Here is a 20,075-nt window from a genome sequence, read left to right on the forward strand (position 1 = left end):
AAACATGAACTCTTTTCATAACATATTACTTTCTTGGAGAAAAAAAAACATGCTCACAATAAATTGTATTTTTCAGATCATGACACAAAAATGAAACTGCACTCTTGGCAGACTGAAACAGATGCACATTTCATAGAGGTGCATGATTCAAACATCAAGTCTTCTCACATATCTTTATGTTTTAATGTTCTCAAGACTTAATGTTCCTGATATATTTCAATCCAATTTGCTGCCATCTGCCTTGCTCACTTTTTTTGTTAGTACTGTCAAGTGAGGCAAAACAAGAATCGTCAAGATGAAAATGGTCTTTTATTGGACTGGAGGTAATTTCAGGACTTTCTTATTTCATTTTCTTCCAACATCTAAGCAAAGGGAAGTGACATTCAGAGGTTTGAGAGGCCTTGCTTTGTAGTGAACCTACTTCCCTATAACAATTATGCTGTTAAGTTACTCCAGAGAAATCAAGTAAAGTTTATTTTTATGGTTCAACATCATCAGCAAAATCATCACAGCAATTAACTGGAAAGGATCAATTATAGTCCACATTTTATCAGAAGAAATGTATCTGCAATAACAAAGAATGGCAATACAAATTGTATGATAAAAGGAGAATAGCAACAAAAATATTGATGCTCTTATCAAAGAGTAAAAGATTGCATAATACACATTTCAATGCATTACTGAATGTGGTGATGTCATCAGTCAAAGGGTAAGTGTGCCAAAAAAGGATAAAGAACACATATTAATATCCCCCCGCTGTTAAAATGAGTAAATAAAACCTTCACTCATCTTATTGTCATAAAATTTGATGTTATCTGATGAGAGTGCCATCCTCATTTCATTCCAGAACAGTGGCTGAGCCCTTGGATTTCTTGGCCAGGACAGCACAGACTTTTTGCACAGCCTCTTCCTCAGCTGGAGATACTTCAGTTTGGGAAACATCTCATCCAACAGGATCAGCACGGCTGCATCTACCTGGTTCAGGAACAGTCAGAGATGATTTAATTTAGGTTAAATAGAAACAGAACAGAAATGTTATTGTACCGGTAATTGTTTCAGAGCAGTTAAAACAGCGCACAGGCAGTTCAAAGAAATAATGAAGAAAAATGACGACTTGTTGTCGATGCTGTTTTGTGTATTGTTGTAATTTCATCAAGTCTTTGAACATTTTTTCTAATGGTTTGAATATATATATGTATATATATATATATATATATATATATATATATATATATATATATATATATATATATATATATATATATATATATATATATATGTGTGTATATATATATCCCTGGATTGGGGGCCCTATTGCAGCTGCCTATGAGTCGCAGAATCGCCCGCCGCCGGCAGTGATTCGTGCTCATTCCACGCGGCGCATGGCTGCTTCTGCGGCTCTGTGCAGAGGTGTCACAGTGGGTGACACCTGCCAGGCTGCCTCCTGGGCGTCCACGTCTACCTTTGTGCGTTCATATCTGATGGATATGTGCACAGACACTGTGGCTATGTCGGTTCTCTCGCTGCGGCGATGCTTGTGCACATTGAGGGCGGCGCCTCGGTGCGAGGCTGCCTGCCCTAATTTTCTGGGAGGTTTGTTGGCTGTGCTGGACGTACGGCCTGTTTACTACCGTCTTTCCACACCAATCCTATCAGCACGCCAGCTGGGAATACATTCATCCCTAGGGCCTCCGCCTTGGTGAGTACCAACAGCGAAGCCCGTAGGTGGGCTAAGCATATCACGAAGTAGAATTAGTAGTTACTGAATGTAACTCCAGTTCTACGAGTGTATGCGTGCCCACCTACCTGCTGGCCCAGCTGTCTGCTTCCTTTCTTGGCTGTTTCAGAAGAAGGGAGAGCCACTGCTCGAGCCGCTCGTGATATACCCTCGGGGAGGGGCGTGGCGATGTGCCAGCACGCAGCTAGGATTGGTGCGCAGGTTTCAGTTGTGTCTCAGTGGATTGGCTGGCGCCAAGAGGAGTACCAATAGCAAAGCCCGTAGGTGGGCATGCATACACTCATAGAACTGGAGTTACGTTCAGTAACTACTAATTATATACGAGGGTGTACCCAAAAAAAACCGGAATTTGATTATAACTTTTTATTTATGACATTTCAAAATAAAACACCACCGTCGCCTTCAAAATAATCCCCATCTGCATTCATGCAGCGCTCCAGCCGTGTCTCCCGCTTCACCAATGCGTCGTCAGACCCGCGCGTAAAAGTGCCATTTTTTGCCGGCTGCGATTTTTCTGTCACCTCCTCCACATCTGCAAACCGCTGTCCCTTCAGCTCTTTCTTCAGCTTGGGGAACAAGAAAAAGTCACTCGAGGCTACATCTGGCGAATAAGGCGGATGGGAGAGGAGATTCATCTTATTCTTCACCAGAAACTGCGTGACGCGCAGCGCCGTGTCCGCTGGCGCACTGTCGTGGTGGATCAACCGGGCTCCACTCCGCCACTCCGCGGGCCGCTTCCTCCTCACGGAGCCGTCTGAGGACTTCCATGTAGTAGTCCTGGTTTACAGTCTGACCTGGAGGGACAAACTTGCTGTGGACGATACCCTGGACAGCGGAAAAGCAGCTCAGCATTGTTTTTACGGCTGAGCGCACCTGACGCGCGGACATCTGGCCCTTTTTAAACCACCCGAACCACTCATGGACCTGATTCTTCGCCAGAGCATCATCCTTGTAGGCTTGCTGCAACAAGGTGAGTGTTTCTGCTGCTGTTTTTTCCCAGCAGAAAGCAGAATTTAATGTTTACGCGCTGCTCTGGCTTCCCCGTCAATGTCGCCATTTTGGAAAAAATCGCAGACCTCCTCTGCACTCTGTTGCTATAAATAGCTCCTGACAGGCGTCAGTGTAACTCTCGGAGCTCAAATTTCTCACAGATGTGCATGAGGCTTACCTGCAGCACATTTGACGGCCAGAAGTCGGAACTCATTATTATTATTGTTTTCTGACCAAATTCCGGTTTTTTTTGGGTACCCCCTCGTAAGCTACAGGTAGGAAAAGTAAGGTGAAGATGTGATACAAAAGTAGAAGAGTCACAGTGAGTCTGTACTCAATAAGAAAAAAGTTTCAGAGCTGGAATAGCTAATACGACTTTGACCAACCAGAGTGCTCTGCACAGCACATACAAGCTCAAAAATAACAAGAAATCCTGGAAAAAAAAGTAATTTACTTTAAATTTAGTGGTAATCCACACTGAAAAAAAAGATCTGTTGGATTTACATAAAAAAAGTATGGACATCGGTTGCACATAATAAAATCATGTTATGTCAACATGAATATTGCACATAAAAAAATCATGTTACACCGTAATGAATATCTCCTTTTCACTATACCTAAGAATTCTACATTAGACAAACGTGACTTTATCATGCAATTTTCCACAATTAATTCACACTGAACACAAAATGAAATCATGTTTTAGCAGCACAATTTTTTCATTGAAATATAGATAATTTTACTCAATTGAAATTGCATAATAAAAACGCAATTGCAGACTATTTTTATGTCTAAAAAAGCATATTCTGCCAATATTTTCAGCAAGAATCATATGTATTATTGCAACTCATCAAACACAGGACACTGAACACAAATTTAAGGTCCAACCCTTTTATTAATGTAACTACAAAATATTTTCACAACAGTGTAAAAAGTTAAATCCGTTTAACTTGAGCAGTCATTTACAATTACGAAATTGAACATGTCTTATGGCGTCTACTATCGGCCATTTCTCTTGTAAAACTCACTTAGCATAATTAAGTGCTGTCCATGAATCCCTGCTGAAAGTGCTCTCTAACATGACAAAACTAACGAAGAGTGGCTTGCTATTTTTGGGGAAACAGAAAAAAACAGAAACAGCAGCAAAACAAGCAGCAGAATGCCAGGTAAACCCATATTTAACAACATGAAAACATTTTGAAGGTACCATCTCTACTCAGAGTCGGATCTTTAAGGCCTGAGCTGTTTTGACATTCACTTTGCCTTCCAACTCCATTACAATTTCTTGTATTACCTCAAAGGTGTATCTCAGATGAGGAGGGTAGTCCAGGTTGTAAAAAAAGGCCAAACAGCATGGCAACCGCCACCCCTACACTTGGTAGGTCAACCACCACAAATTTAAGGTTTAACCCTTTCATTAATTTCACTACAAAAAATGTTTTTACAACAGTGTACTTGAACAGTCATTTACAATTAGCTTAGCAGTGATGAAATTGAACATTTCTTACGGCATCTTCTGTCACTCATTTTTTTGGTAAAACTCACTCGGTATACTTATGTGCTGTCCATGAATCCCTGCTCTCTAACAAGACAAAAGTAACAAAAAGAGAGGCTTGCGATTTTTGGGGAAACACAAAAAAAAACAAACAGCAGCAAATCAAGCAGCAGAATGCCACATTTTAAGATACCATCTCTACTCATAGAGTCGGATCTTCAAGGCTTGAGCTCTCTTTGACATGACTTTGCCTTCCAACTCCATGACAACTTTTTGAATTACCTCAAAGGTGTATGTGAGATGAGGAGGGTAGTCCAGGTTTAGGTTGTAAAAAAGGCCAAACAGCATGGCAACCGCCACCCCTGCACTTGGGAGGTCAACCACCACGGCCTGGCCTTCAAGGACCACAAGGATGTCCTCTTCCCCGTCACCGCCACTTTCCATGATGAGGAAAATTCCCACCGTGGTGTCCTCAATGGCCTCCTGGATTGTAGCATGGTCTTCATTCTACGGAACACAGTGTTATACAGTTTTATAGAAGCAAAATATGACCAATCACCACCTGAAGGGGAAGCAGAGAGCTTTCATAGCTTTCTTTAAACATTTAACAGACATTTATATGATGCTCTTCACAGCACAAGAGCACAGAGTGCTTCAAAACACTTTCAAAGTACAAATTAACATGTCATAACAATAAAAATGCAGTAAAAAAGTACAAGTAGAATCTGTGGAGTAAATAGTTTGTCAGGAGTCCTCCTGACCCTAAACACAACTCAAGCATGAAACTGGGTCAGGGTGGAAAAAGGTGAGAAGTATACAACCCCTCTGGGGAAATATTGAAAATTTACCATTTAACACTCGGTCTACCAGAATAATTTAACTGTAATAATTGTAAGCTTGCTCTCAAGTCCATAACAGTGAGGGGAGAGAAAATGCTCAGCTGTGGAGGAGAAACCAGACAGTTAACATGAGGGGAGAAGGAAAGAATGATGTTAGATCTAGGGCCCGACCGATATGGCTTTTTTGAGGCCGATGCCGATTCCGATATTGCCGCGGTTCGGCTGCGGTCCAGCTGCGGAGCTCCGGTCTCTTTCCACAAAGATCCTATTTTTCCGGACGCCGCAGCCCTACCGCGTCAATTCAGACAGAAGCAAGTCGGGCACCCGAAGGAAATGCGATACGTGTTCCAAAATATATGACTTCAAAATAAAATCTGTGTCGTGTTTTTGCCTTAATATTCTATTTTTTTACTTCTTCTGGTAGAAAACAGAACAAACGGCGTCATCTCGTCATTATACGCTTTAGAAGAATGAATGCTTCGTCACTGCTGAGAAGTCAAATGACTCCAAAATGGCACAAAACAGCTCTGTGACCGGAGCAGCTCCGTGTTGCCAGATTGGGTGGGTTTGTGCCAAATCAAGCGTCTTTTTTGAACACGTTGGACGGGTTGATGAAATGATTATGTGTTTATGACGTGTTTTTTATCATACAAATACGGTTTTAACGTGCATTTTCATCCGAGACGGTGGTTTGGCTGCTTTCTGTTGAGGAAAATGGGTTTCATATTGTGTACGGGGGATACCGACAGATCTGGCAACCTTCTACAGCGGACTACAGAGACACCGCAGGCGGTGTGAATCACAGTGCTGCGGTATACCGGACCGGAGCCGGACTGCATCCAGTGTGCATGAGGGGTTAGGATATGAATGGAGTCAGAGCCCCCTCTGGTGGACAAACGGTGCAAGGATATTATTCTGCATGACTCCCAACACTTCACACACCATTTACTGTTTCATGAGAAATTAAGAATATATCGGCGTTCTATCGGCAAAAACCCGGCCGATGATGACTATTTTGGAAAGGGCTCATATCGGCCGATAATATCCGCCGGTCGATGAATCGGTTGGGCCCTAGTTACATCTCACTATTTACCATGTTCGCAAAAAATGCTAGAAAGCCATCACAGCCCTCTTTAGAAAATATAGCAACAGGAGGTGGTCGGGAGACAATAAGTGTTGATGGTCTTGAAGTGCATCCTGTGGTAGTTCTTCCTGCGACAGCTGGGATTCAAACTGTCAACTCTAAAACATTTGTCCTCGTAAAGTAATTACATTCTACTTTCAACTAGAAATTGGCACTCAGAGAGCGTAGACCTCCGCCACAGCTCAAACCAGTCACCAACAACAATAAGAACACCATATATAATCACACAACATTGTGATCGGGGTATGATCGGAGCGGAGCGCTGCAGCGTGCGGTGCCTCTCTCTCTCGCCCTCTCTCCCTGTGTGTGTTTGTGTGTTTATCTGAAAAGGAAAACCGAAAAGCAACATAATTTATGTTATTTTACTTCATTTTAATTGGAAAATGGACCGGATTCTCTCGTATTTTCCGTTCCCGACTTCCTGTGTGGTGCGATCTGCTCTGTCCAGCTTTACAACTGGTGGTCCACGGCGAGCGGCTCGCGGAGAAAATAGAGAGGAGCGGAGCGCCGCGGTCCACGGCGCGAGCCGCTACGCCTCCTGTATGAACCGTCAGAGAGGTTAACAGTTGTGCCGATCTGACAGTCGGTGCGCGGCGCTTCCCACTTTCGCGTCGGAGGCGGTGCGTCCTGTGAACCAGGCGTTTGTCGCCCCCTGTCAGCGGCCTGCCCAACCATGTGAAAGACTCCCTATCTCTCAATGATAAAGAATCCTTTAAAAAATTCCTGGATCCAGACAGTGATCCGGATCTTCACCAAAATTTAATCAATTCTACGTTAGCCCAAGACCCACCTTTCCACAAAGTTTCATTGCAATCCGTCCATTACTTTTTCCGGGATCTTGCTAACAAACCAACCAATCAACAAACCGACATGATTACATAACCTTCTGGTGGAGGTAATAATACAGTAGACTCACTTCATACTCTCTGAAAAGGTGTGCTGGGTCCTCCTGGAGATACACGCACAATCCCTTCAGGATGAGTTTTCTGAGAACCTCAGTGTCCTCTGTCTGGAAAGAGAGAGTTACTTTATTAAGTGGTTTTGGACTTGGGCAAATTTTCCAAATTATCTGACTCAACAAGGCCAAGGATCAAACCTATTCAAGATCTGGTATATTTAATTTAACAATTACATTTCAACAACTTATTGGGGGAGTTCTGATTTTGGACATTAAAGTTCAGTGTAATCCTGATTGTGAGGGATTACAAGGTCAAAATTTCCCACAGCAGAAAATGGATTATTCTTTTGAACGCATATTATTTTTTTAAAAAACATTTTATCTCAGTGATCCCTGCAACACTAATAATAAATCAATAAAAGTCCCACTTTGATTTTCCAAGTCTGCTCACCTGTCTGACTACTTGGTATCAACATTGATTTTCAGGCATTATTACTTTTTTTTTTTTGGTAATGTTAATTGGAAAAAAAAAGTTAGTTGCTCCCTTAACATACAAGATTTGCATGTGGAACTTCACACTGCAACAAAATTATGAGGTTAATACTTTTTATTTTGGAATTTTTAAAATTTTCTTATTTAAGGTGTTTGTATTGAAGACATAATGAATGCGCCTCAAAACAGACACAAATTCCCCTAGTAGGGAATAACAATTGATCAATCCGCACTTGCCCTCTCAATCTCTTCCAGGATGTGCTTCAGTTTGGCCCCAATCACTCCTCCTCGTTTCTTGAATAACTTGGTCATTTTGTCTGTGTGAATATCCAGCTGGGAGAGAAATCTGGACTGGAGCAGCATGGTAGTTATCCTCTTAAATTCAGCATTTATCTGAAAACACACAGATAAAGCACACAGATAAAGCATTAATACTCAAAACTGCAAAAAATATCAATGCAAAGTCAAAGGGACAAAACCACAGCAGTTACATGTATCGTTGATGTTTGTAATTTGAAGAAACATGCCAAAGTATCACAAACCTCACTCATGTGAAAGAATGCTGGCCATCTGGCCTTGAAGTCCTGAACCATTGGCTCCTTAGAAATGACTTCTCGTCTCCTGTAAGAAAAGGTCTTCTCCATTTTCCTTTTGATCACCTCCCTGTTTGTCCTCGTCACATCATCAAGGAGTTCAACTCTCAGTCTTTCCAGGCTTGTGTCGGATTCTCCAACGGGATGCTGGGGGCAATAATTAACTTCTGACCGCCGAGGTTTCTTTATGGAAGCTGCAGGACTTGCTTTTCCCTCTGGCTTGTTCTTCATAGAATTGACAGTCACTTCAGTACATCCCAGTTTTCTCAGATGGGTGCGGTACATGGCAAGCTTATTTGCCAAACTGGCCTTCCATCCAGCATGTCCAGTGAGAGAACCTTTCTCACTCAAGCAAGGATGCTTTGACACAAGGGCCTTCGCCACAGCATTTAATTCCTTGCCACTGCAGTAAAGTTTGTATTTGATAATTTCTTGCACCAGGGTCTCAAGAATGTTTGATTTCAGTTTTGGATCAGGGATGAGGTGGGTGCCATCCTTTTTGTATGTTGCATTGCCTCTTTCAAGTTTCAGCTCTGAATCATAAGAAAACTGGGGCACAGGAAAACTGACTGGCCATGATGTTCTTGAGCTTGAAGAATCCGAAGAGGACAGAATATCAGTGTCAATAGACCCAGAGGAGACTGACACTGAACAGGGTGAAAGCGGAGGCTGAACTGCTGAATGACTGAGAGAAGTCTCATCACACAGGGAACTCTCAATCTGGATTACTTTAATTGTCCCCTTATCCTTGAGTTCCTCCACTCTTGTTAGGTTTGTGAACACGTTTCCAAACTGCTCATCCATAAACTGGAGTCTGAAGGCGTAGTTGAGGTTGCACTGTCTCTTTACCTCCTGAACCACTTCATCAACTGAACTTGGGAAACCATCTTGAAACAGCAGTCTTTGAGAGTTTTCAGCATCCAAGATAACCCTTAGCACTTTAAAGGCGGCCATTTCTTAATCTGTGGGGGAAAAACAGAATGGGTCAGATTTAGTGATTAAGTTCTCCAATATTGACAGCGTGCAAATCAGAAAGGAAAAACAAGGAGAAGCAAATTAGTGTGCCATTTCGGATCCTCCATTGTCACCTTTTCATGCAATCACGTGTTCAAATCTTACCCCGAATGATGATGTGCCTTTTTAAGGTAACCATGCGGCTTCTTCCAACCCGGTAATCACTCAATGGATAGATATCCATTAGTTCCTCAAGTGCAAAAAGTTTAAATTTTTTTGTTGACTGCTCCAGTGCAAAGGCTCTGTAGTGCTCATTGTACCATGCACACAACACATCCACAATGAGGAATAGCCTATCATCAATGATGCACATTTGAAAGATTTCTGAGAACTCTGGTAATCCACACTCAGTCCCATGAACAACTATCATACCCTTGCAGTATGTTACGCCACAGCTTGTTGCCTTCTTGGCTAGATGTACTTCATTTGTGTCAGGGAACCTCTGCTGAATAGCCTGAGCCATTTCATCTTTTACCACATCTATTGGGACTGTGGAAACATCAGACACCTCTAGAGGAGATTTACCATGAGATGGAGAGTTCACATGAAACGCTATCATCAGCTGATGTTTTGATGCCAATGTCAGAGGTATATTCTTGAAGCAGCTGGTATGTTTAACAATCTGCTTAAAAAAACTGTGCTTTGCTTCGAAGCGCATGGTCCAATGACAGATAAGAGGACCAAAAGCACGGATCATGAGGGGGTAGTGTTCCACATAGTGGTGCTTCGGCAGAAGTTTGATGCCAGGGAACTGCTCTTGATATCGCTGCCTATGCTCAACGATTTTACTTTCAAGGTACGCAATGGACTGATCAGTATGTATGGGTGCTACAACGAGCTCGACAATTTCTTTCAAATCCATGAGCACAAGCCAGGCTGGTTCACTCTCAGGTACACAATGCCCTATCAGAAATGGAAGCAACCTCAACAAAGCCCAGTTTTCATGAGCATTTCCACCGATGGATTTATGACACTCAAAGCTTCTCGGTACTGGATTTGGCTTGTTAGTTTTGTCTGTCCATTTGAAAGGAAAGGTTCGTATGGCTGTGTTAAGGTCATCCAATCTGAAGAAACCCTTAGATATAAAGTGTGAAAGGCAGTGAGCAAGCTCTACTGGTATAATTCCTTCAAGAAGGTCATGAGCCAGATCCGGTGGGTAGCCACCAACCACATGAAAAAAACTCAAATGTTCTGATAACACACACCCTCTTTTAACTCCAAAAACACTTTTGCCTGTCTCCTGTGCAGACTTAACATGAGATTCATGCTGCTCCTTTGTTCTTGGGCCAAACACACCTGATGAAACACAATGGTGTTGAACATCACAACTTTTTGCTGTGCACTGTCGGCAGTAGTAGTCTCCAGAAAAGCTTTCCTGAAATCCAGCCAGGCTGTGAGCTCCCAGATTGTCTGCTACGACAGTCTGAACTGTACCTTTCAAAGATTTTCCCAGCAATGGGATGTACACTCCGTGATCCTCTAGGATTTTAAGGTCCTGCAAGAGAGGCTTGAATGTTTTTGCGTAGCCATACTTTTTGATATGATCAGCTTTGACAAGTAGCGCCAAGTAGATAGATGATAACGATGAGTGGGACCCAGGTGGTAGGTTCCCAAAGATCCAATATACTGCACACAGCTTGTGCTTCCTCCTGGAGGTGCCAAGAGGGTTACATGTCTCAAAGTCATCAACATAAAGGCCTAGAGATATTCTTAACTCATCATTATTCAAAAAGCTGTTCTTTTGAAAATGAGAACCATCTTGGGGGGCCTTGTACTCATAAAACTCATCAGGTTGTGTATGCTGTGCTCCTCGATGATTTTTTAAAACCTCCTCAACTATGGACTGGCTCCTCAAAATTTGCTGAAGAGACTTCAAAATTGGCACATACTGAAATGTATGCTTCTCTTTCGTATTCAAAACATGTGTAACGGGTTCGACAACTCCAAATTGTTGTTTGTAATAACATCTGCGTTGATATGACGTACTTAAAGGTCCACCCTTTTCTAGAGCCTTGTGCACAGGGGTAGCTGAGCAAACTGCTGTGGCAATATCTGCAATAATGGATTCGTCTACTTGGATGTTGTTGCTCTGAAGTATGTCACCGACCAAACCTTTAGATACTGTGCTAGTTGGAGAGCTGAGTAAATGGTGTAGCTCTTGTAAAAACTCGTCAATAGCTGTTCCAGGGACATGGGCGAAATATTCTAATTTTAATAGAGCAGCTCCAAGTTGTTGTTCTATTAAACCAGAGAGTTCTCTGGGCTGTGTGTTTAAATCTGGCAAAGAGGATACAGAAGAAACCTCTCCGCCATCATCTTCCTCTTGATCAGAAGATTGTGCATCTGTTTGAGTTGCTAGTCTTGTGGTTCTGACTATCCCCGGCTTTAAGTCAGCATAGGTATGGGGTGTATGTTTACGGCTTTTGTGACTTTTAAATGTACCATAAATATTACTTTGAAATGAACAATCTAAAAACGGACAAGGAACAATCTCATTCCGCCTAAGATGTGTGGTAATATGACTAAAGAAATCTCTTTCTGTCGATAAAGCCTTACAGCTGCATATGTGACATGAAAACACAGTATGCTCTGTCGGTCTTTGAGCTGTGCGAGTGGAATGAACCCTACTATGGTGAATGATTAAGGCATTCCATGTTTTGAATGAGCATGGGCAGCTTAAATACGTACAGGGGTATCGGGTGGTGCGTCCAAAGTGTGGATGTTTAAGTTTATAGTGAGAAAGAAGTTCGTTCCTACTTGCAGTTGATTCAGAACAAGCTTTACACTGCCACATACTGCATGGAAAAAAAATAAAAATAAAAATTAGATTGAGTGTGATCAAAGGGTGTGTCAATGTTTTGGTGAGTGTGAAGTTATAGGTACATGAGTGTCAAGTATGCACAATGAAGTTTGAGTAAAACGTGTAGATACTCACCCCTACTACAGAGCCTTTGAATAAACCCTTGCACTGGCTGATACATGCAGGAAAGGCAGCAGTCTGAAGTACACAGAAAAGACAGCAATTATAAATTCACATGCAAACTTCAGAACAAATATTATTCTTAACCATGTGTTAACTGCCTCACAGATAAATGTTAAAGGTAAGGGTCAACAGAATCATAATGTTTTTAATGTAAAGTTATCAGAGATAATGGGATTACAGTTTAATCTTCAACCCATGTGCTGTGCTGTCATTGAATAAAAAAAACTTCAGTGTGTATGTGTGCGTGTGTGAGTGAGTGAGAGGGAGAAAGAGAACGCACGTGTCGGTCTGATAACAGGTGTGTGTGTAAGTCCTGGATAAAATGCTATCAGGCACTCATATAGCTCATCTGAATAAATGAAACACATAAAAGCTGCGACATGCTCTTTCCAATCCCTCACCCTCTCAAAAAAATCATATAGATTAGAAGTTTTTTCTCATTTAGCTTCCTCAAAAAAATCCCCCACACCAGTGTCCACAGGAGGAAGAGCTTGTCCTTTAGTTTTTTTTTTTAATTTAATTTTCTTTACACTGGTTAAGGTTATTACCGAAAACTTTCTCTCTCTCTCTGCACAAAAGTCATGCATTATGACAACTACTTGCTGGTGAAACACGATTAACTGCACTTCTTCTTTTATATGTCTATTTTGACTGGTGAAACCTATAGAGGGATTATTTGTCAACAACGGGCGTGCACCTTGGGTGCAGGAGCACTGCAGTATAATGGTTTGTCAACCGACGTGGGGGAGTTAGCCACCAAAAACACTGCATTATCTATGGACACTTACTAGACTGTGACACACCAGGATGTAAACATGTGTCAACAAATCAAAAACCCTCCCAGACCAAAAAGAGCACACAAACTGCTGAGTCTGAGACCCAGTTCATAACAAAAGAACCAGAAAACTACGACCAGAGAACTGCACCAATAGACTGGTTCATCATTTTATATTATTACATAATTTTACTTTGTTAATAAAATCTGTTTCTGTTAATCATAATTTATCGGATCACTCACTATTTACTGTCTGTATTGAGTCCATGTTTGGTCATAACCTTACCTCCAAACCAACTTTTACATTAAATAAGCAAAGTCAAATCTGTATCAGCAGTTAATATTGCTTGTTTGCAGTCAAACCTAGTTAACTGAGGTTGGATAAAGCAGATACATTTAATTACACACGCAGACGCGCTGGTGTATCAGTGTAAAATGTGACCCTGTTAACTGGTGACTCTCAGCTGTTAATCACGGCTACCGTCGGCTTGAAGTCACAAGTTAGCATGGTCGCTATTAACTCCGAAACACCGGTTCTGTAACGGTTGAAACTTGACAGAAGGGGCCTCAAATGTGTAGTATTATTTTTGGCAGCTGTCCACGGATCAGCCGTAAATTTTGATGCTGCTAACAGCTTGAATTTAGTGTTTAAAAAAGGCAAACTCGTCTGAATGAATGGAGCTAAACGCTGCTTCTGCGGTCGAGATGCGTGCGCAGCTTTATGATGACGAAGACTGATAATCCCTCTCTATGAACTATGATATAAATAAATAAAAGACCTCGGGCTTTTCCAGCAACTTCGGTGACCGAAGAGAGAGAGAAATTCAATATAAACAGCCGAGGCGAGCCGTGCAGCGCGCATCCAAAGGAGGCGAGAGGAGGGCAGTGTTAGCATTAGCATTAGCAACTACGGCCCCTCTGCCCTGCTGCCGAGGGCAGCGGGTGGACAGAGCTTTAACGTGCTCGATAATAATAGCAGGTCAAAAAGCTCTGCTCCGTGACAACAACAATGTCGAAGTTATGGCTACCACTTCCTAGCATTAATTTGTACGAGAAAATTGAATTTACCTTAAGCAGGTGACTCCAAATGTCCAGGTGCTGCAGCATCAGTGGAAAAATGGCGAAATACAGCCTCGTGGAGTGCTTCTTGGCACGGGGTTTCACACCGCACAAATTCAGGGGCGAGGGCAAAACGTAACATTTTCATTTGGCATCAACATTATTTAGATATGTTGATGTAACAGCGCTAAAAATTAAGTGTGATTTTGAAGATTGGCTTATATTTTGAAGAGAAACATAAATTGTTCATGTTATTTATACCAGCTTAAAATTTGTGAATTGAACAACCCCACTTCTCCCCTTTTTTCAGCACTGTAAAGAAATGAAGTGCAAACGTGACTAAGAAATGCATGTCTGCATTGCAACAGGAGCAGCAGCAGGCGCTCTTTAGCAAAAAAGACAAGATAATGACCTGGTTTACTAACCCCACCCCAACCTCCCCCCAGCTAAAATACATCAAAATAATATATCTGAATGGAATACAGTGTCTAAAAATCTCAATTAAACCCAAGATAACTGCGGTGAGGAGCGACTCTCCACAGATGGTGGTGGCCATTTTGAATGATGTCATAAATTTCCGAAGATGGCCTTTGAGGGTGCAGATTTGATTGAGAAAAAACCTGTCACTTGCTTGACCTGAATCCACAAAATGTTGATTTACTGAATTATTATTAATGGAAAGCTAAACATTGAAAAAAAATCTTGAAAGAAGTTACATTTGAATGAGTGGAGTTCAAATTGGACTGGTAAACTTTCCTGGTTACTTGTCCAAAGATTTTGATTGACATTTTTTTTCTTTTAAGAATTTCAAGTACTGCTTTATGATGTTCTTTTGTTGTTGTTTTTCATTGCTACAGTTGAAAGAAACCACTTTAGCCAGGGGATTTTAGACAAAAAGTTCCCTGTGGTGCAGTGGCTGCTGGTGACAATTTTTTTTTTTATGGGGGGCGCAAATTACCTTGGAGGCAAGTTGATGCTGCAAACCGAGCCACTTTAATGTCCATGCAGTTACAGAGTTAGGAAGAAAGAAAAACTGTATGTAATCAAACATTGTCATCTGTTTTATTTTGAAGAAATGGTATGTCTGCCACATCCACAGGTCCACTGTTCACTGTATTGGTCTTTGCAACAATTACACATTGATTATAGTACCAGATAAACAGAAAAAAATAACTTTGTTTTTGTTATATGTTCCTTCAGTCTGGGAGAACGAACAAATGAAACTTATTGCAGCCGTCACTTACACTCATTTATTCTTACCGTGCACTTGTAGAGACTTTACTGAATTAATTTTCATTATTCCAGTTCCACTTTCACACACCATCCTTCTCATAAGACTCACTCTACTCTTCCACTGTGGATGTTCGTTAGAGCCGAAAATGCAGGAGTGCAGATGAGTGACAACAGCAGTGTCCAAACACAACGAAACAACAGAAATTAAAACGATTCTAATTGGTTGATAATAAAAAGTGGGAGTGTGTGTGGCGCACAGAGCTGCGCCACAAACCCGATTTGTAAGGAACCAATTAAAATGCAGCCTTAAGTCACGTTTTAGTAAAAAGTTTGAGGCTCCATTTGTCTGGCGCCCCCATTCGTCTTCTTCTTTGGAATAATGGCGGCTGGCGACCAACAACTGAGGTGCATACCGCCACCTACTGTATCTCTTGGTGAATGTGTCCCGGCGCCGTCAAAGCCAGAAAGTGTTATTCATACAGAAATACCATGAAAAATTATTAAAGAGAAACAAAGTATGCCCTTTTGTATGCACAACAAGGCTGAAAATAAAATATTTTACATATATTACAAATAAAAATTATACACTCAAAGTTTTATATTTTCTGAAAATTGTGTAGACTGATTGTACTGACTGACGATAAACTGATGAGGGCGGCGCCCCAGCGCCCCCTATTGACCAGCCGCCACTGCTGTGGTGAGATGTAGTATGAAGAGGTGCAAAAAAGTAAGACTGAGAAGATTAAATGAAAACAAAATAAACAAGTAAACCAAATCGAAACATGAAAACAGAAAAGGTACTTCTACTAACCTTCTCATCCAGAAGCCTTTGCTGAACCATGAAAAAGGCCTGGTGAATCACGCCAGGCACCGCTTCACTTCCATTAGTGCCTCTTGACAGCACAAACACAGTCTTCAGACTGTTGTGGACGGCATTGTGGAGATTGTCAATGCGGGAAAGTCCGGGGATCCAGTCTCTTTCCTCCAAGCAGAGACAGAATCTCCTGTGGCCACAGTTCTCCAGATGAACGGTTAACTCATTGTAAACCCAGTCCCTCACAGCCTGGTTGTTTGTGTCAAACACCACAAAGGCATCATAAAGGTATTTTGAATTCAAACCCCCCAGCTGGGAGTAGCCTTTGTGTCCTGCCCACAGCACCTGCATGCAATACCACATATCCCAGCCATAGAGGTGCTTCAACAGAGGAAGAACAGTGAACATCACAGTCAAGAAGGAGCAGATGAGGAAGGCTGAGCTGCCATAAATGTCCTGGCAGGAACGCTGGTCAATAGACAGGATGCTATGACCCTGCTGAGACTCGGGAAACTCACAATGCACATGAGTGGTCAAATAAGGGATTTTTATCGGTGTGGTACCAAGGAAGTCAGCAAACCATGAAGTGTCACAGTCACATTTGAAGGGGTTGGCATGCAGGGTGAGATTCACAAGACTGCTGCCATTTTTAAAAAGGGCAGGGAGAAAATGATGATTCAACTCCTTGATCTGGTTGTGGCTGAGGTACAGAAATTGCAAGGCATCTGCCTTACTGAAGAAATCCTCAGGAATTAAATGGATGTGGTTGTGACTGAGGTCCAGGACAGAAAAATTGGCTCCAAATTCTGTTCCATTCGGAGGCAAAAAATAGAGAAAGTTTTGACTCAAGTTCAGATGACACAGACTGCCGAGTGCCGAGATGTTGTGCCATGGAAAATAATCCAGCATATTGTCACTGATCCTGAGGACTTCCAGGCTTCTTGGGAGGTTACTCAGCACTTCAGGAGAGACAGACTTCAGGTGATTGTTGGAGATGTCCAGGTAAATGAGGTTTGTCAGGTTTTGGAAGAAATGAGTGTACTTGTTTTCAGACTGCCACAATATGTCGAGATGATTTCCACTGAAGTAGAGGTACTTCAGTGAGTTGCTGATTAATCGTTGATCTACTCTCATCCCGATGCCATTGTTCGCCAGACTGAGGACTTCCAAGTTGATCAGATTCTGAAGGAACTCAAAACGATGGCCCATACCCCACATTTTGAAATGAAATTCGTTGTTGCTGATGTCCAAAACCTTCAGAGTGGATCTGAGTTCACTGAACGCTTCCCTAAAATACAAATCAAGCCTGTTATATGCCAAGTTAAGAAATATCACTTTCTTCAGGTTAATAAACAGCCCTCCCTTCATTGCCTGGTTCATGTAATTAAAAGAAAGGTCCAAACAAACAACATTTTCCATGTTTAAAAACATGTCTTTGTTAAGGGAAAGAATACCATTTTGAGAGAGGTCCAACGTCAGCTCATTTTGGCAAAACTGATTTCTGAAGTCCCACAGTGTACACACAGAAGATCCATTGCAAACATCAGCAGGAATGTCTGACATATTGTCCTCCAGTTCTTGTAGGGCATCTGATTGGTTGGATTCCCAGACGTCCCTTTCTAGTGACACTTCTCGTTCTCTGAAAATAAGTGGCTGGTCATGGTAACTTCCTGAATACAAGTTTTGGGTTTGACAGCTTCCCTGTGTCACAAGCTGAGATGAGGAATTTGAACAGTTTGGCAGGAAAGTAAGCATGTTTTGAGAAAGGTCAATAAATATCAGAGAATGGAATTCTTTGACAAAAATCAAGTCTGAAGAATTAATAAAATTCATTCTCAATTCAATTTTGGTCAGATTTCGAAGTTCAGACAGGACTTTGAGGCTCTCTTTTGAAAGGGTGCGAAAGAAATTACCGGTCAAAAGAATTTTTTGGAGACTCGACATCTTGCTAATATGTGGGGAAAGAATCAGTTCCTCAAACGTGACGAATGGCTCATAGTTATAAATAAGACTGATCCATAAGAGACCCTTGAGCTCTCCAAAGAAGGTCCCATTCTGAATTGCACATGCCAGGAGGTTGTCAGAGATGTCCAATCTCTTTAAACGGACTAAAGGTGTGAAAAGCCCCTGTGGGAATGTTCTCAGAGAGTTGCCCCTCAGGTTCAGGTAAGAGAGAGAGCTGTTCGCTGCAAACAATGAGTTTGGATGAAGCAATAGGGGGAGATTTTTTGGGCACGGGAAGCAAGGTCTTGCTGCATGGTCACAACGTTGGCAGTTCCATTCCAAGTTCAAATGCTTGAGGTGAGTCAGGTTGGAAAATGCTCTTTCTACAATCTCCGTGATTGTATTATCTCCTAAATTCAGGCGCTCCAGGGAAGGTGGCAGTCCATTTGGGACAGCCGTTAAATTATTGTAAGCTAACAACAGAACTTTGAGTTTTGGCAGCTTTCTGAAAACCTCCTCACTGATGTAAAAGGACTGGTTACAGGGGTTCGCATAAAAACAGTTATATGAGAGAAGGAGCGATTCCAGATCTGGAGTGCCTAAGGGATGGCTCATATTGAAGATGCAATTGTTCTGCAGATCAAGCACCTTGAGGCTTTCAGGCAACCGTGGTATGGAGGTGAGGCTGTTTCCTGACAGATAGAGATATTTTAGCTTTTGAAGGCTCTTGAACGCATTTTCGTTGATCACCATTTTGCATTGGCGGTTGTTCAGGGCTCTCAGTTTACCCGGTTGGCAATTTTCCATAATTTTAATGGTGTGTAGGTTAGGCAGACCATCAAAAGCATGCTCCTGCACTCGCTCTATATCAGTCTGACTCAAATCGATTGATCCTACGGAATCAGCCTTGATGGAGGGGATACTGGTTAGTGGTCTGGCTTTGCAATCGACAAATGTGCCATTCTCATCAGTATCACATGGAAAAAACTTGAGATTTATGGTCCTCATTAAAGGGAGAAGTTGACAAAAAATCAGGATTTTTCTGACCAGAGCCTGAAAAAAATAGAACCAAACTTGCATAAGTTACTCAGTTAATGGCTGAAATATGTTTTTCCCTCTTAAAGAAACCGTTTCACTTGCAATACAGTCACACACACAAAATTAACTCACTGGTTTCTATTCAATTTGTTTAAATTGAATTTTCTGATGGTAGTGAATGTTGGAGGTTTACTCACCATTGCTGTGAGAGAAAGACGCTCAAAATGCCGATGAAGGAAAAGACGGAAAGTAACCTTTGGCACAGGTGTACCAACCACTGTTGGAAACAGTTCTGAAAAGTCTGATGTAACGAAGAAACAGAATTATTTCAAGCAGAAGTGAAAGAGTGAAGCCATAAATACAACAGCTGGAGGTAAACCATATGACGCTGGTTTGAATCCTCAGGAGCATCAGTTTCAGGAATCAAGTTTGGTGAGAAGAGGGCAGAGTTCACACAAGACACCAGCTCAGAATGCACTAAAATTCTGGAAATGATTTCCTTCTCTGACGAAACAAACAGTAAATTACCAATCAGGTGTTTTTGTCATCAGTGACCAAAACTGGACGACTTCGTTTATTCGTCAGGTGGAGGTGTGGGGGAACACTTACCAGTGCACAATAAATCCCCTAGTCATAATGCAGAAACGAGCGGTGCGGATCATACACAAGGTTAGTTTTTAAGAACATACTCACAATCTTTTTATTCTGTCTAAGTTATTAAAATTCAATGATCCTGTGAAATATAACATACTAATTATTCTGCATAAAGCATTTAATAAAACATTGCCAAATAATATACAGCAGTTTTTCAAATTAAAAGAGACAGTTCATAATTTAAGAGGGTATGGAAATTTCAAAACACCAAAAACAAAATCTACCCGTAAACGTTTCTGTGTATCGGTATGTGGGGTTAAGTTGTGGAACAACCTGGACACTCAACACAAGCAATGCCAAAATGTTCATAGATTCAAACTCCAATATAAACGTACAGTTTGGTTGCAGTATATAGAATATAGGTCTTGAATT

At 41.7% G+C, this 20,075-nt stretch overlaps 1 protein-coding gene across 1 annotated transcript; it reads right to left on the bottom strand.

Moving 5' to 3' along the window:
• Positions 1-395: 395 nt before the first annotated feature.
• On the bottom strand, positions 396-19,091 carry LOC115408758 (toll-like receptor 9). Its single transcript, XM_030119666.1, has 2 exons — positions 16,065-19,091; positions 396-975 (listed from the first exon to the last, which is right to left on the bottom strand). The coding sequence occupies exons 1-2, from the start codon at positions 19,089-19,091 to the stop codon at positions 760-762; spliced, it is 3,243 nt and encodes a 1,080-aa protein (XP_029975526.1). The 3' UTR covers positions 396-759.
• Positions 19,092-20,075: the final 984 nt, after the last annotated feature.

This window comes from Salarias fasciatus, chromosome 20 (assembly GCF_902148845.1).
Source record: "Salarias fasciatus chromosome 20, fSalaFa1.1, whole genome shotgun sequence".
NCBI lineage: Eukaryota > Metazoa > Chordata > Actinopteri > Blenniiformes > Blenniidae > Salarias > Salarias fasciatus.

Coding starts and splice junctions, on each gene's coding strand:
- LOC115408758 (XM_030119666.1), bottom strand. CDS start 19,091: ATGCAAGTTTGGTTCTATTTTTTTCAGGCTCTGGTCAGAAAAATCCTG. Junction 976..16,064: donor AAAGGCTTCTGGATGAGAAG/GTTAGTAGAAGT, acceptor TTCCTGAACCAG/GTAGATGCAGCCGTGCTGAT.